This window comes from Xiphophorus hellerii, chromosome 11 (genome assembly GCF_003331165.1).
Source record: "Xiphophorus hellerii strain 12219 chromosome 11, Xiphophorus_hellerii-4.1, whole genome shotgun sequence".
In the NCBI taxonomy this organism is placed as follows: Eukaryota; Metazoa; Chordata; class Actinopteri; order Cyprinodontiformes; family Poeciliidae; genus Xiphophorus; species Xiphophorus hellerii.
Genome location: NC_045682.1, coordinates 23922013 through 23940098, shown reverse-complemented (window position 1 = coordinate 23940098; position 18086 = coordinate 23922013). Strand labels below are relative to the sequence as shown.

Below are 18086 nucleotides of genomic sequence, written 5' to 3'. Positions count from 1 at the left end.
GGACTTATTATTGCAGAGGATAAACGAGTGACTTTCCTGTGTGTTTGGTTTTATGCACTTCCAGCCCCTCAGTGAGACCCTAACCTGATTAACCGTTTCAGTCTTAATCTGGCGTCTATAAATAGCCAATCGTCAACACCAATATTATAGCATATATTCTTCAGATCATATGTCTGTATCCAAGCATCAAAGGTAAAAAAAACAAAAAAACAATAACGTATAAACTATAGCCTCATATGATTAAAATATGACTACTTCATTCAGGAATTGATAATAATATCCGTATTATGATGATGTGTGCTAAGATAGCTTGTGTGATGCTGCAAAATGTAAACAGCAGCTTAACCTCTGTCAGCTGAAATATAGTGAATTTATTTATTTATTTTACTCTTTTGGATATCTAGAATGACGTTTTTAATGATACGGACTCATTCTGTCCAATAAGTAAAGAGTTTGTGGCACAATTTAATATTTTTCAGACTCATCACTGATTCATAAAAAAACATTAATTAACAACTTTATGTTCGCTAAGCTACATTCCACAGTAGGGAAATATATATATATATATATATATATATATATATAGCTGTAATCTACGCTAAGAAAAGATAAGAGGTGATAGCAACGTGCACGGGAGCAGAGAGGTTAAAGATGGACATTCCACAACAGGCTGCAGGCAGGCGGACCAATCAGCTTCCAGAAGAGGCTTAGCGGGGATTCGATTGGTTGTCTGGCATCCCTGTTGTCATGATGATGGGAATCAGGGCCTGCCTGTGTGGTCTGTATCCAGGCGAGGAAGTCTACTGATGCAAAAGGATGCTAATGGTTCAGCTGCAGAGGCACCAATCCCTGAGACCTCTGTGGATGTGACGTTTAGTGACTTTTAGCATCGGTAAAGAGGAAAGGATCACTTTATGCAGCCCTGATTTGTGAAACATGTTATATTATATACATGTTTACAAGTACAAAGACTGATATTGAATTATTTGGTGTAAAATAAATAATTTAATGCCTTGCTGTATTCTAATTCTAAAACGGAAACTGCCAGTAGATTATTTTTTTTATAAATATGATGTCAAAAATATTTACATAATAGTCTAGAAAGTCTTGGATAGAAAAAGCAATGGGTAAACATTTTTTACAATGATTATAAAAACAAACAAACTAGCAAACAGAAAAACATATTAACTGCAAACTTTTTCTTACTACACAAACAATTAGATATTCATAATTGATTATAGTGCCTAAATGTATATTACCATAACAAACCAGTATTCCTTGAAAATCATCTTGTATTTTTTAATTCTGAAATGGTATTTATTAATGAATAGTTGCTTAAATATTCAACTCATATTTTCTTCTAAGCAGCTGCTTACTATTTCATAGTAGCACTAAATTTTTGTTGATTCTGTAAGTACAGTATAAGGACCAGACACTTGACTAGTCTGAATACTTACTTTTGAATAATAAAAAAAATTCAGTTTATGATTTAATTTAAAAAGTGAAACTCATATCTAGGAATAGTTAATAAATTGGAATATTGTTGAAAAGTTTATTTTGGTAACTAAATTTTCTAAGTGAAACCCATTAATTGCAACATTAATTGTTTTCAAGCCTTATTGCTGTTAAATACAGATATTTAAAGCACATTTATTGCAAGAATATAAAATCAGACCAGTAAAAAAAATTTAATACAAAAATATGCGCTTAGTAAAAAGTATTTTTTAATAGCTGCTGAAAGGCAGGTGCTTTTAATCTGACAAACGAGCCTCAGCCACATTATGGAATATGACTGTGTAAAGACACGGGTTTCTGTTCATTTTAAAGATTTTTGTTTACAGCTCAAAAAAGGAGACCTAAATCCCATTTCTCAGGGAAATTATAAGATCACAGAAGTCCAACATTTATGTTTTTTAAACATAAAGGCATTTTATAGCTTTCAGAATTACAGAAAAGACTGTTGATACCCAGCATGAAGTCACCGAGGATGAATATAAAGAGCTATGGAGACTAATATTGGGTTTTTGATTTGAATTAAAAATATGTAGTTGCTACAGAAGCCTAGCAATGATGGAGTGCTGTGTCAAAGTGGAAAGTTGTGTGGAAGGAAACACTTGCATAAGCAAAAGGCATAACCACAATCTTGGGAAGATTGTGTAAAGCTTATTTAAGAGAAGTGAAGATACATCTTAAACTGGATCTTTGTGTAATGAATCTGTAGGAGTTTGGTTAAATTTCCAACTATAGAAATGAATGAATGTTTCAATATTTTACAAAGATTTATTGTGCAGAGTGCATTATTAAGCTTACAACCTCCTTGCCACATTTCTCCGAAACACTGAATAATAAAGAACTGATGCTTTTACTTTTGTCATAATACCTTTCTAAAATGATCATGTGAACATCGACTCAAAAAGACTCGATTTCAATCAGTTTTATTGATGAAGTTCAATTTAGTTGCTTTATATATTTGCACCACACGAAAACCTGCCACGGAACCACAAACACAACAGACACCGATGAAAACAGCTTTCCCAAAGGTTCACAGAAGTAAAAAACACACGAGTCAATGATGGAAGTCCCACAAATTCAGTTCCAGTACAACAAAGTTTAAATTACATGCTACTAATCTTTAAAAGGGGAGTGAGAATTTGACACGGTGAAGACAACTAAGGAGGACTCGTGCACTGATGTCACTAAAATGAAAACACACACAGACTAAGGAAACTTAGAATTAAACAAGGAGGTCTCAAAAAGCAATAATAAACCAGCAAAACCCTAAATATGATTAACTTTTCAGGTCAATAACCTGCGTTTTGAATTTCTTTGATTTGCCAATAATTTTATTTTGTCATAAGAAGCATAAAGAAAATATGCCAGTGTCTTTTTTTTTTCTACAAGAGTAGAAAAAAAGAGAGTGAAGGAATCCCAAGATTATCCCAACTTAAGCTGCAGGGTTTTTCAACGGTAGTCCTAAAGGCATACGATCTTGCATTTTTAGGTGTTTCCCTTCTGCTGCACAACTAATTTAAATAAATAAGCAATTAACAGGCTACACAGCACACGATAAGATGCAGGAAATAATGCAATGATTTAAATCAGGGGTGGTGAGGCAGACACGTATCTAAAACATGATTAACTGTGGGTTTTAAAAACCAGAGCAGAGAAAAAGCATTAAAAGCCTGTCTCCATTACCTCTGATTTTCATAAAACCAAGAGTCCAAGAAAACAACAACCCCCCCCACCCCAAAAAAAAACACTGTACTGAAAATAGTAGATAATAATTTTGAAGCATTTAATGAAAAGAAAAAACAAACTTTATTATTTAGTAGCTGACCAATCAAGAAAAAATGTTTTTTTTTTTTCAATTTTCTGTCCGATTGGTGTATTTCTACAAATTTACTGTGACTTATCATGTGTATTTAACCTTTAACAAAAGGAAAGATAATACATAAAATAACTCAATTAAGCCTCAATTCTAATCAGGCAATGCTGATTAAAAGAAATGCATCCTTAAATGAACAGTTTGCTAAAGAGGTATATAAAAGAACAATATGGAAATATTCGGCAATGCTACTCATTGATAAAAAAAAAAAATCCCTCCTTTCATTATATCTGATTAAGAAATGGCCTCATAGTGAAGCTAAAGTTACTTTATCACGTCTTTCTGGGAATAAAACTCCCAACAACTAAATCCACCAATTGCATTGCTCAAAATATGTTTTTTTTTTGCAAATCTCTACATAAAAAAACAAAACAAAAAAAAAAAACTTGGCAGATGCTTTTCATCAAGTTCCAAAAAGTTGGAAATATTATATACATTAGATAAAAAAAACAAGTGAAACAAACAAAAGATTTTTGTCGTTTTTGTTACCGCCTTGTGTTGTTCGTCTTATAGCACAAAGGCTTCATATTAGCATCAAGCTGGAGAAAGCTGCCAAAGAAGAATCTAGTGTTTCCTGGTAGGTAGGGAACACACACCGTCTCCATCTGATTCTTTCTAGGTGCTGCATTTGTATTTTGGACTCGCAATGAAGTCCAAACAAGAATCAGCCCTTTATTCTCCCCTGATACTTCCTGCTGTAGGTCTGGCTACGCCCCTCAACTCTGCTGTAGAAGCTCATCAGTTCAAGCCACTGCCTTTAGAGGGAGGTGGTGTGTATAATATTCATTACTGCTGTTTTTAATCAAACAAGTGATTATAGACAGTTCCCCTCTCTGGTTTTATTCCTGAATCCTGCTTACAGAGACTAAAGCATCCCACAGACCAAATCACTGCGTTTTACCGCTTTTGCCTTTCTCTTACAACCTATCAGAGACTTTTAAGTCTCTCTTTCTCTGTCTCTCAATAGGGGAAAGTCTGTGATCCTAACACATACATACACGCAAACACTTCCTCACAAGGGGGAATCAGCTCATCAACACCACTCTGCTCTTTATTTGCTTGTATTCCTGAAGAAGTGGTTCTTTGCGTTCTCATTATCGTTTCCTTTCCTCACTTATCTCCTCCTCTTCTTCCTCTGCTTTGAATGTGTCTTCTCTCCTGAGTGACAAGCAGGCTTCATCAGCTAGGTTCCTATGGTTTCATCTCAATCCCGGTTCAGCCCACTTTAGCCCAGCTGAGGAAAGACGGGATGTCCCTCACGGGGACGTTGCGGGTCAAAGCCTTGACGCGCAGGTTGCGATCATCTGTAAGGAGGACCACCTCTCTCTGGAGCCTCACTGTTCCATCTGTTTATAAGAAAGAAAATGCACAAAGTTATGTCAGAAGGCTAGTTTCACTCATGAAATATGTTTTCAAGAGAGTCAGTGGTCCATACTTCTCTGAGGAGGCATGAAATCTTTTGCTTTGTCTTTGCAGTAGTGGAGACAGCAGGACAAAATCACATCATCATTGTTACCCTGAAAAAAAAACATACAGCAAATAAAAATCTGCGTTATTAATAGACCTGTCAACACAACAAATTTTGCTGGACGATAAATTGTTCCAGATGTTACGGCAATAAATGATAATGTTGTTGTTTTGAGACCATTTTCAAGTAACATATTGCAAGAACACTTTCTTAAAAATCAATAAACTTTAAATTCTAATGAACATTTAACACTGGAACTGGAATACATCTTAATTATCCATAATAAATAAACAGAATAAAAAATAAAATGAATTATAAAGTCTCTGCAAATAAAATTGTCCCTCAAAAGAAGGGGCAGCACCAGACTGAAGACTTTTGTCATCTAGTGTTTGGCAGGAAAAGAGAGAAACAAGAAAAACTACAAAACCAATTGAGTTTGTTTTAATTTAATTTACTGTTCAATGTGACGATCTAGTTATTACCAACCAAAACAAACACCTGTTAGTATCAGTTTCATACAAAGCCTTGGAAAGTATTTGTATCCCTCAAAACCTGATCATATTCCCTCATATTACAATCATATATTTGAATGTATTTATGTGACGGAACAACAGGGAGTAGTGAATAATTTTCAGAATAAAACCATCTCAGAACTACATCTATTAGTCTTTTGAGGTACATTTCTATCAACTTTGCACAATTTCTTTGCAAAACAACTGGCATCATCTCAATAAGATGCTTAGAGTGTGCCTGCGAACATTGATTTTCAAATCTTGCCACAGATTTTCAGTTGGATTAATGTCAGGACTTTGACTGAGCCATTCTGACACAACTGTAGCTCTGGTGTAGCTCTAGTGTCACCCTGCTGTTTGTTCACAACTTTCTCCAACAAATCTCTGATGTTGTCACAGAACAGCTGTATTTATACAGATTAAATTACACACAGCTCAGTTGGTTGCACTTGATTTGAAAAAACCTGCATAGTTATCAAACATGTGAATATGTCTGCATACAGCTGGCTCTCACCTGTTGTCCGGAGGTGTCCTCACTACGGAAGGCAATGGACTCCAGCTGATTTCCTCGACTGGTCAGGGCTCTGAGGCATGGCTCCCTGGCTTCAAAGCCTTTTTCTAAGAAAGCCACTGCAGAGCGGGCCTGTTCCTGCACGGCTCGCACGTGGGCCACGCTGACGTTGTAGTTGCCTCGACTGCCACTGCTCCGCCCTCCTGCCACCACTGCGCTGCCAAAAGGCTCCTGGCCTTTAGCCAAACCATCCAACTCTGTAATCACTGGGAGAGAGAGCACAAATCATAACGTCTGTAAATAATAATAAAAAAAGTTAATGTTTGCAATATTTGTTATTTTATACTTTCAAGTTAATCTGTTGAATTATTATCTGCTTGCTTGTGTTTCTCTTACCGATGAGAGGCACAACTATTATGTACGTTCCACACTGAAGGAGATTCTTCAGTCTGTCCAAGTGATCAATGAAGCAATTGGTGTCCGGCACCAAAAACAAAGGTCTGACTTCCAATTCCAACTGACCACCAGTTTGAAGTACCGCCTGAAACACACACACGCACAGAGAAAAGGCATAAAGCTGAATTCTGTCTGTGATCAGTTGAACTCTACAGTTCAAACCTGCTTGATGCCCTCAAACCTGGATTTTGTCTCTGCGCTTCTGCTGCTGCGCCAGCTTGTTAGCGAGGGCGTGCCGTCGTGCCTTTAGCTCCTTGATGTCATTCTCACTTTCTCCTGCCTCCTCAAAATCCTCCTCTTCTTCTGACCCAGAAAGAGATGACTCGGCCTCAAGTATGACGTCATCAGACTGACAACCAGACAAAGATGAGAATAACATCAGCTTTTTGTTGTGAGATTTTGTTTGTTCCTTCAATAGATATATATATACATAGTCACCTCTTTCTCTGTTAACGAATCCTGCCTGCTCCTTGTATCTTCTGAGTGGTTAGGTGAGGAAGAAGTTGCCACAGACACATATTTGCCTCCCTTGAAGGCTAACAGAGGCTCTTCTTGTCCACACAGAGCCTCCAGGAAGTACTTCAGAACCGTCACTCTTTTACAATCTGCTGCTATAGCCTGAGAAAAGAGGATGAAGGTTAATATGTGCCTCAAGGCACAATGTGGATGCTTGGGGCCATGTGCCAAATGTTGAAAATAAAAGCATGTAGTCCGCAGTGTGCTGGTATAACAACCCACTCACCATGTCGGTGTGTTTGTCCGTGTAACATGGCTCCTGTGGCGCTGCCAGCAGAGGTACAAAGCCAGCAAGCAGTTTGTCCTCCTTCAACTGAAGCACAGTCAGTTCCTCGTCTCCCTCGCCTTCATCAGTATCCACTTTGTACAGCAGCATCTCCTCATGGTCCACACGTGCCAGTGCATTGCACAAGTCAGCAAGGCACTGCCAAACGTCGGGACTGCACCTTGATCATCAGATTATAACAAGAATCAGTGAGATCACATAAAATCACAATAAAACACGGCAAAGTTTGTGGTTTTATACAATCGTTTTTACCAAAATCTTTCAGCAAACATTTGATACAAAAGCTCTGAAATTCATTCTGATAGAGTAATGACATTGCTATTGAGTCTGAAAGGAGTATACATAAGTTAACATGAAGTTTCAAGACTAGAATCTAAATGTCAGGTTCACAAATTATTTCATTCTTTAAATGGAAGAGAAAACGAAAATTTTACTCACTCTAGACTGCATGGGGGTGGGTTCCACTCTTCTGGATGTCCTAACATCCAGTCTGACCACACTTTGATGCTGGGCAGCAGTTCTCTCAGGTCCAGCGGGAAAGCAGAAACTCTGACCATTCCCTGCCGCTCTTCAGTTTTCCCCTCCTCTTCTCCATCTGTCATGGGTACTGCTTCTGAAAGAGACCAACACTGAGCTTATTTTTTTTTACATCAAATTACTGAGTAATACACAACCAAACATAAATGAAATCAAACATGCTGATGATTTCATCAATCGCTAGCTGCGGTTTCTCTACGAATGTGCGCAAATCTTTGTTGATATTCTGCTGATGTTGAAAAAAATTCTTTTTGCAATTGCAGCATTTCCATTAAACTAAAATCATGCATGAATATGCTTGTTCACGCGACAAGTCACTAAAAATCATGGCAGTGAAGGATATAAACAGTTACATGACATATTCATAGTTCAGTCATCAGAGGAGACGGTGGTGTCTTATTCAGGCGTTAGAGTGACAAACACCTCATACTTGGCAGCGGATATGGATGCGACATTTTGGGGATACCAAAATATATTTGGTTATATAAATAATCATATATCCATATGTTGCACCGGCTACGTTGTGCAACATTTACAAGGCACCAGGTGGGAGGGGTATACAGCATAACAATCCTGCAATAAACACTGCAAACTCCAACTGCTGCAAAAATCGACAGCATAATTGACATTTTCTTTTCTATTTGAATGTTTTCTCCTAGAATCACTTCTATCAGAGCATAAATACATGTTTTCATTGTGTATGGGCAGAAGCAGAAGACTTGCACAACTTAGGGCAGTTGGTTTAGTAAAACCGTTTCATTTTTCATGCATTTTATATTAGTCATCATAATAAATACCACAAAATACTGTGATTAAATAGTTAATTTTATAGTCAGAGACATGCACAACAAATAAGTGAGAAAAATGGAGTTAAAGTGTAATAGACCAAGAGTTTACCTGCAGGAGTTTCCTTGAGAAGCTCAGTGCATCGCTGCACCAGCAAAGCAAACATGTCCAGGCCTAAAGCTGTGCTTTGTTCTAATAAAACAGACCGGACATCTCCTTCTTCACCTGGCAGAGAAAAGGTACTTCATTAATTATTTGTGTGCAATCAGGACACGCAGATTTATTTTTTAACTTGAATTAAACACTATAAATAAGATGCTCAATTATATAAAAAAGAGGAAATTAAAGCAGCCAGGTTAAGATCTTTTAGTGCCTTCCTACTTTAAATTTCGTTAGGAGAGCTTTAGTATTCTCAAATACTAAAGCTCATATACACTTACTGATAAACCAAATATTCAGACTGAACGGTTTGTGACAGCATGACTATCCATTTAAGATGTCATTTTAACCATAATCATCTATATTTGTTTGTTACCTCTGCTGTGGGCGTTGTATATGGCAAACATGTTGATGGTGATGATCTGCAGCAGGTTTGTAAACCCGAGCAGTGAAGGGCCGTGCTGAAGAAGAGTCTTAAACTCCTGCAGAACACGGCCCGCCACTCCGGGGAAGGACTCCATACTGTGCAGCCGCAACACAGAGAAACACACATCCGTCAAACTTATCTGACACTAAATCAAAATGAAAATACAATTCTCAAATAATAATTTAACTTATTTCAAATTCTACACATTAAATTCAGGAAGAAGCTGGAAAATATGAGCCACCACTCACCCCACTTTAGTGAAGAGCTTTCCATGTGCATGCAGGAAACTCAAAATGAATCTCTTATTCAGCTGGAGAAAAAAGAAGGTCAAAAGTAAACAACAAAAATGCTCCAAGAAAAAACAAGAAGTGTAAGGACTTATAATAATAAACATTTGAGAGAAGTATGAAGATGAAAACAGAAAATAATTTTAGAGGAAAACCTCAATCAGGAAATATTTTATAACTACAAACCATGTATTGCAGTTAGAGGGCTTTTACCTCAGTAGCAGTAAGACTGCCCAGCTCTCCATCCTGCTCTGAGTCTCTGCTGGACTCACTGCCCCCTCTCTGTGAGGACGGGGTTATGGTCTGGCCACTGGGTCGGATCCAAATCTCCACACGTGCGCCGTCGTCCCATTTCCTTCTTCCTTTCACTGCTGGACCCTGGGACCCTCCTTCCTGTTCCTGCCTCCTCCTTCGCTCAAACTGTTCAGCCTGTTAGAATACATCATGAACTTTCTCTGATTCAACTGTGGATTTAAACCGCAAAGTGTAGACTTTATCTCATCAAAACAGTCGACGACTTTCTCAGACACGCCGAGTATTTTGACAAGGGACAACACTTAACGTTCTAGGAAACAGCTTTTTTTGAAAGCGTTTCCGAGTTGAGCTGTGAAAGGTTTTTCAGATTGCCTTACCTTCCGCTTGGCTTCCTCAAAGAGGCTCATTAGGCTTTCCTTTGCTGTCAGGATGGGATTGGAGGCTGCCAAACTGCGCATATAATAATACACAGCATCCAACTTCCGCTTCTGCAGGTGAGAGAGATTTTAAAATTATAAAGTGAGTAGATAATTAACTATACTCAACTCTCAAAAGACCAACAATTTTTCTTTTAACTCTTTTTATTTACTAAAGGGTAGATGTAATCAAAGAAATTACTGACGGATTATATCCACATAGTGTGACTGTAAACCATCACACACCAACAGCTGGAAAAAAGCAATGCAACCCTTTCTGTCATCATTAACATAAAAAATATATTTGACTTCTGGACTTTTAGGGACAACACGTCTACCTTGTCAGATGTCATTCTCAGTTTGTTCATAACCTAACGCAACAGCTGCTGGATCCTACATCATGACAAAGTGCTATTTCACTTTTTTGATCTCTGGACAAATTTTGATCAGCTCAATTTCAAAACCTTGAAAGTGTCTGGATTACCCTAACAGGAATCTCATATTCAGTCCTTCAGAGCTGGTGTCCTGCAGCGTTTAGATACGTCTCTGCTTCAGCACGTGCAAGTTAAATCATAAGATTCTTGGCAGGCCTCTATAGTAACGACTGAGTTCAGTACAACTTAAGAAAACTTAAGGTCAAATAGAACAATATCAAAATTTCAGAGTAACACTTATAAATAAAGTTAAACTTTAGTGGTTTGTGTGTTGTGTAATTTTTTTTTTTTAATCAATCTTTTCTGTAATTAGCAGGGAAAAAGCTGTAATCTGGTGCAATAAAAATAAATGAAATAAAAAATTACTAGCTGATTAAATATTTAATTTAACAATCTTGACATCACTTACTGTATAAACTGCCAACAAAGCCAGCTGGTTGTAGGGGCGTCCATTTTTAGGCGCAATCTGCTGGGCTTTCAGGTACCAGCTAAGAGGAAAAAAAATATGAAAACATTAGAGCAACAACATTTGCAGAACATTATAACTTTAAACAGGTGCTGTGATTTACAATTAGGATATTGCACATCACAATATCCTAAAAAGGATGGTTCAAAATCTTTTTCTTGGACTAAAACGTTATATGAGTTTAACAGTAAAAATGAATGCCTCTATGAAAATACATATTTATTGATCTATTTCTGATTTATTAAATCTTTCTAAGGATTTGTAAAACAAAATTAAGCTTAAGGATAGCATAACAATTTCTGCCAGTTGAGTAAAAGTGAATTTAAGATATTCTTAATGACTTACTTTTTATGTCAGAAATAAACTTCAGACCATTTTTTAAATTAACTAAATAAAAATGTACTTATAAAACAAAAAAAATTTGAACATGAATTGAGTGTTTTTTTAAGGATTTGTAGAAACTCTCCTGAAATAACTGCCTACCTGCGAGCCTTGCCATAGTTGGCAGAGTTAGTGGCCTGTTCCCGGTACCGTGCAATATCGCCCTGACAAATCATGCATCGCTGAGCACTGATGAGTGCATACTTTACCTACAAATTAAAAAATATAGAGAAAAAGTAAGTTTAAAACCAAACAAATACATTTAGAAAACAGTCTGATTGTAAGTAAGTTGCTTCCTTTAAGTTTATTGTCTTGGTATAGGCAGAGACAGGAGTATAATTAACAACAGGTTTCATACACAAAGCAGGAATTACATACCGTTTTGCGTAATGGACGGGTCCTGATAGCCATGCCATCCATGTAGTCTTCTAATGTGAACTGGTACACCGCTTGCAGCTTCTGAAGCAGCGCGTCAAAGAAAAGTGCTCCCTGTGAAATAAAGAAAATTAAAATGGGGATATTTTTGATATAGGATTCATTCATATATGGTTCTGATTTCAACAGATTTTCTTCCTAAACAACTTTTACTGTTGTTGACAGCTGGACATTTGGATGGATACAATTTTACAAGAAGCTATTTAAGAGTAAAGCGTAAAAATAGGTTTTATCTTCCTCTAAAAACAGTAGTCATGGCAACTAAACATCTAATTCAACCAGTATGTTTATTCTGCTCATTTAAATTCAAGTTCTACATCCTGAGAACATTTCTGACAATGAATACTTAGGTCCATGTCTTGTTAAACTCCAGACGACCAGCATGTTTTAGACGATTCCCTGCCTGCTGTGTGAACGTAGCCTTATTAACCTCAAAATAAAACACGTTTTTCATGATTAGATGGTCTCACAAAGCATGAACACACTACATGTGTGCTGTAAAAGTTTTAAGCAAGCTTATCACCAACACCTAATGTAGTGGTTTTCAACAACTGAGGGCTCATTGCCCACCAAGGTTAATGTCAATAAATTATGTATTTTTAAATTGTTCTGAGAAATTGAATTTTTGGTTTTGATTAGCTGTAAATCACAATCATTAAAATTAATAGCAATGTAACACTTTACACCCCAATGATGAGTGAGACTGCAAAGTTGGTTCTTGACTTGCCCTTTTCCAAAGTTTCTTACCTCATCTAGAAGCGTGAGCAGCATGTTCCTGATGTCATGCGTGTTGTCACAGCTGGGATCTTTGAGCAGCTGCCGGAAGCGTTCGATCACCTGGTAGAACACGTTCTTCCACAGAGCCTGATCCACATTCTGAGAGTCGGAGAACTCGATGTCTGTCAGAATGGTCCGCTCGTACAGCCCCAAAAGGTCGGCTCTTCAAAAAACAACATAGATTTCCAATATTATTATTATCTTAGTAAGTCCAGACGAGCTAAACAACCAATACAAGCCTAAATCATTAAATACACATCCTCCGCAGCCCCCAAAACTCTCACCTGAGCTGGGACATGCGATCCAAGCCATCTGCACTCACTCTGTCCCTGGAGATCAAGTTACTGAGCTGAAGTTCATGAGCATCTGCAGCCTTCAGCATTCTGCCCAGATCCTCTTCAAACGTCAACCCGCCTGCTACGCGTGGCTGGCTATACCCTGCTCCCCTGTAACTCCCGCTGAATGGACTTGTACCCGGACTCGGGTACATACCGTTAGGGTGAGCCATTTGGTACGGACCCATGTTATACGGGTAAGGATAGCGCTGGGCGGTGGTGGAGTTCGGGCTGTTGGTGGCGATAGGGTAGCAGTAAGGGTTGTCAGAGTTTTGGAATTTATAGTATGCCATAGCAGCGGCCTGCTGGGACTGGAAGTGATCCCCTTGCGCCACCGGAGGGCTGCCGGAAAGCTCGTCATCCGTGTCCAGAAAGTGAAGCTGCCCATATCCCGTCCCACTCTGAAGATACAGCGGCTGTTTAAGTGCTGCATGTTTGGACGACTGGGTGTTGGTGAGAGCAGGTTTCTGGTCAGGGTTGTTGGGGTCCCAGAGGCGTCTCACCCCTCCTCCTCGGCCTCCTCTAGTCCTGCCAGCTGCTCCTCCCCGGGTTCCGGTAGAAAAAAGCCTCTGCCCCACCTCGGGTGAGTTGGAGATGTCTGTGCGGGCTGGCAGCACCAAGATACCCCGGCCCCTCCCACGAGGGACTGGGCTGTCCTTTGCGACAGGTGCCTGATTATCTAAAGAAACCCGAAGGATTCCTCGCCCTCCACTTTTGTTTGACGTCTTCCACTCCTCCCCTCGTTTTACTGCACTAACTTCTTCCTTCCCCACACTTTTTCTCCTCCTTCTCCTCCTACCTGCTTCCTCTCTGTCACACACCTCACTCCTATCCAGTGATTCTGTTGAAGAGTGTCTCCTTGGCCCCTCACATTTATCCCCCAACTCCTTGTTGTTTTGCCCAGGGAGGCGTGGCCACTTGACGCCCTCCATGCCCATGTGCCGTCTGGGGCCATCTTGGCTGGTTACGCTGCTTGCTGAACTGCTGCTGTAAGTTCTGTTTCGGGAGTGTCGAATGTTTGATTTGGAATATCGCTTGGAGTTTGGTGTAGTGGCATTTAAATTAGATCTGTGTCTATCACGCTCTTCTACAACCCTGTCTCGGTGGCTCCCTGTTTTAGCAGCTTTTTCAGTGTCTTTAAAGTTGCTGTTGTTGTCCTTTATTTTATGATTTTCTCTGGGATTATCATTTCGTTTGCTGTGGTGTGGCTCTCCTGGTTTTTCAGATTTTCTCCTGTCAGTATTAGGAGCTCTCTTGTCTTTTTCCTTCTCAAGTTTCCGCTGATTGTGCTTTCTACTTTGGTTAGCTTCCTCTTCTCGTTTGGATTCCAGATGTGTCTCATTTTCTTCTTTTTTCTCCTTCTCTCCTCCTCTTCTCCGACGGTTACCTTTCTCCTTTCTATCTGTCTTTTCTTCCTGGCATTTGGTTTCTCCACCTTGAGCACTACTTTCTTTTTCTCTTCTTGTGCAAGCTACATCTCCAACATTATTACTTGGGCCCCCTACCTCCCCCTTCTCTTTTATGTTGAGTCTTTCTACTTTGCTCATAATTTTCTCCACTGTTTGGTCCACAGTTTGTCTTCCTTGCTCTGTAGTTTCTTCAATAGAGTCAGAAAATGTTACCTTATCTTTCCCTCTATGCTTGGGTATTGATTTTTTACTGTTCCCTTCGCCTGTACTCAACTGAGACTCTGGCTCCGGGGTTAGCCCTTGTTTGTTGGGGGAAGATTTATCCAGCTCTCTTCCAACACCGCAGTCCTTTCCCTGCACATTCCTGCGGCTCCCTGGTTGATAGAACTCTCTGTCAGGCTTGCGGACTTTCTTTGCAGGTTTAGGAGCTCCTGAAGCATCTTGTTGTTCTTTGTCATTTTCACTGTTTGCATCGATTTTACCCAGAGACTGGGTGCCTTGTTTACAGTTCAGGCTGATACTGCCGTCACCTCTCATTCTGTCCTCATCCTTGTTTTTGGTACCTGAGAGATCTGCGTACTCTTTTCTATCTAAAACGTCTTCAGAGACTCTGTTTTTCCCACTCATCGATGACTGATCACTCTGTTGCGCTTTGGCGTCTAGAGAATCCCTCTGACCAGTTTCTCCTTCCTCGCTGTCCTGATGACAGCGTCCGTGTCCAGCCGCTGGTTGGTAACGCTGCAGATCAGGACGTTTCGCTTCACGCCGCTTATGCTGCTTGTGTTTTTTGCGTTCCTGTTGCTCCTCTGCAGAAGGTAGGAAGATAAGGTAAACATCAGTCATCAAGACAAAAAAAAAATGCTGAATGTGAAAATTAAAGAGCAGCATCAGTTAAAAACACATTAATTAAATGTATATTACTTAATACATAATTACTAGTATTACTTTATGCATTTATTGCAATGAGTTATGTTATCTACTTGCCCTGAGGAATGCAGCACTAACATTGTATGTGTAAACTATTTCAAAACACCTTAAAATCCAATGCCTATTAGTTATTTTCACACAAGAAGTGTGTCAGAAACTTTGAATTTATTGTGGATTTTCTCTAAATTGACACAGAGTCAAAACAATACAAATATATACATATATATGCCATCATTAATATACATTGATTGACACCGTGATACTGTAAGACTCACAAGAAAATAATTATTGGCCCATTTCTACTTTTCCCCAGCTTTGATTGCTTTATTTAGGAGCGATCTGTGATTTCTTCTGACATACATATGGGGCAAGCAGTTAGAGAATCAGAATGAAGTAGAATGTAATGTTTACCAGAGTTTGGCAACATAATCCTAAATAAAGTATTTGTGCTTAATAAGCAAATGAGAAGTAAATCTATATCTATAAGTACAAATAACAAGCAAGACCTGTATTTTAAAAATGAAACAACTGTTATGTCATTGTTAATAACCAATGAAGTAACAGTAAACATATAAAACATATGAAAATGTACAGATTTGACATTTAACACTACAAACTGTTACATAAAAACGTAAAAAAAATGACTGATAACTGACAACACCATCGGCCACCTTAATAAAGAGTTTTCAAATAACAAACATTTGTTATCTTCGGTGACAAAGTAGCTACAATTATTAGGTAACGTTCCCTAGTAGCATACCGTTAATGAACGTTTACTTTACAAACTTTCCGTTTAAATAACACATGATTTATGCAAGCACACAAACCTCAAATATTTAAATATACGAATTTTTAAAAGACAGAAAGAATAGAAACCATATTCAAACATATATTTAGCAACGAAAGATTCGGCCTGGTTTGAAGCGCAGCTTCCAAAAAAGTAACGCACAGATAAGCCCAGTGCTCTGCAGCTAATAACATTAGCTACATACAAACTTAGCAGCACCGCGGGCCACTTCCTGCTAACTTAAGACAGTCACCTACTGTTTTACTACAGTTTACTGAGCCTTTAACCAGCGCTGGCACTCCTAGAAAGAGGCTCACTGTCTCTTACCGTTCAAACGATCGGTCATTTGCAATGAATTTGTAGTTTCTGCGCGAAGTTCCGCAGCTGAGATTCGTACTCTATCCAGTTCGTTCGCCATCTTCGCTAGCAAACAAACATAACAAGTATGGTGGCCCGAATGGGTCAAATGTTCAAGCGCAGGGAATTTTGTATTCTAAACAGATGGGTAGGCTTCCAGTCTACGGAGCCCTCCAGGGGACATGGGATTTTTTTTCTTTTGAGTTCCCTCGATATTCTCTCTTTTGCGCTTACAGTATTCAGTTATGCCGCATGAACTGATGAGTACATTATTGCGAGAGAACGGAAAACCATTTGCGAGGGAACGCAAATAAATAAATAAAATTTCCCATGTCCCCTGGAGGGCCAGTCGAACCATAAAGATCGTATTTAAATGAATCTAATAACATAAATGACCAAAAACAGGAGCAGGGGTTTACAAGAAATGTGAACAGAAGCAAGACACAAGTCATAAAACAACTCATAGCAACCATACATAATACAAGTCAGTAGATGTTTATTTTATTTCAAATTCATTTAAGTAGGACATTAAACAATTTAAAAGAAAGAAGACATTGTCCTGTCTACAGGGTCTCTAGCCAAAGGCTAATGCAGGCCTGTTCCCTGGTTAGTCTTTTAGAAGTCGACCATTACCTTGAAAATGAAATGAAACACATAAAACTAACGGTAGAATAAGACTTGTAGTATTATAAAGTAACAGTAAAATAAACAGTAAAATGTAACAAATGTAACAAATGATATAAATAACATACCCAACCACAATGACAGTATAACTTTTTCTTAAATCAATTGATTCACCACACATTTTTAGCTGCAGGCAGTACCCCGAAACTTATACAATCACAGATATAGAAAGACAATAATTCCAACAATAAAAGACTAAAAAGAACTGTCTGTAACACATGTTCCTCAGTAAGAAAAATAAGATCTTAAACCTGCATTTTTGTCTCAGCAATAGTTTCAGAACCACCACTTCAATACTGAGCAACATTAGTTTGAATCTATACTATGGTGAGACCCGAGACCTCTGGTTCAGTTATTTTATGTTACTTATTTATTGTTTTTTAACTCATGATTAATATTTCAAGAAATATAAGCGTAAATAAAAAAAAATAGAATTACATAATTATTACGTAGGCTTTGACCTACATATGTGAAGCCTGGGGGAAGGGGTCTATGGCTCCACATTACATAAACACACTGACTGAAAGTGTTAATATACAGTACAAAGTGAAGACTTTGTACTGTATTCCACACACTGTCCACTAGATGTCAGGATTGATTACATGGTGTGATATTTTCCCAATCTGTTCTTTTCCTGTATCCTGAAGATCAGCCCAGCAACAAACTTTCTCCCCTCTACTCTCAGGGTTTTCTACCACACTTTCTCTGTCTTGTTTTATTCTCATCACTTCGATTTAAACATACCTGCAACACAGAAGCTCTGCATCTGTTTGAGAGAGTATATTTTAATGTTCTCCCCAGAAAGTAGAGTTTATTCAGGAATCAACTCTGTGGCTGATGCTCTCTTTATTTCTCCAGCTTTATTTCCCTAGCAACACCACATTAAAGGAGTCAGACTCTCCCATCCCGTCCTTACTTTAGTCTACCACACCGAATGTTTCATTCTTCTTAAATGTTACTCCATCATGATAAATTCACAGTATTTGGCTCACTTATTTTGTGTGGTAATCAAATGATCTTGATGCTATAATAGTCCCTCTTAGTTAAAAACATAATTGCCCTATACAACAACTGATTCAGTTATCACATGTAA

The 18086-nt window shown here is 38.4% G+C and overlaps 1 protein-coding gene across 1 annotated transcript; it reads right to left on the bottom strand.

The window, feature by feature from the left end:
• Positions 1 to 2419: 2419 nt before the first annotated feature.
• On the bottom strand, positions 2420 to 16435 carry smg6 (SMG6 nonsense mediated mRNA decay factor). Its single transcript, XM_032576470.1, has 19 exons — positions 16280 to 16435; positions 12779 to 15044; positions 12465 to 12657; positions 11661 to 11771; positions 11385 to 11491; positions 10845 to 10923; positions 9963 to 10073; positions 9544 to 9759; positions 9292 to 9353; positions 8993 to 9138; positions 8569 to 8682; positions 7573 to 7747; positions 7075 to 7294; positions 6771 to 6950; positions 6514 to 6681; positions 6273 to 6417; positions 5880 to 6142; positions 4821 to 4902; positions 2420 to 4731 (listed from the first exon to the last, which is right to left on the bottom strand). Exons 1-19 carry the CDS (start codon positions 16368 to 16370, stop codon positions 4601 to 4603), a joined length of 4860 nt encoding a protein of 1619 aa, XP_032432361.1. The 5' UTR covers positions 16371 to 16435; the 3' UTR covers positions 2420 to 4600.
• Positions 16436 to 18086: the final 1651 nt, after the last annotated feature.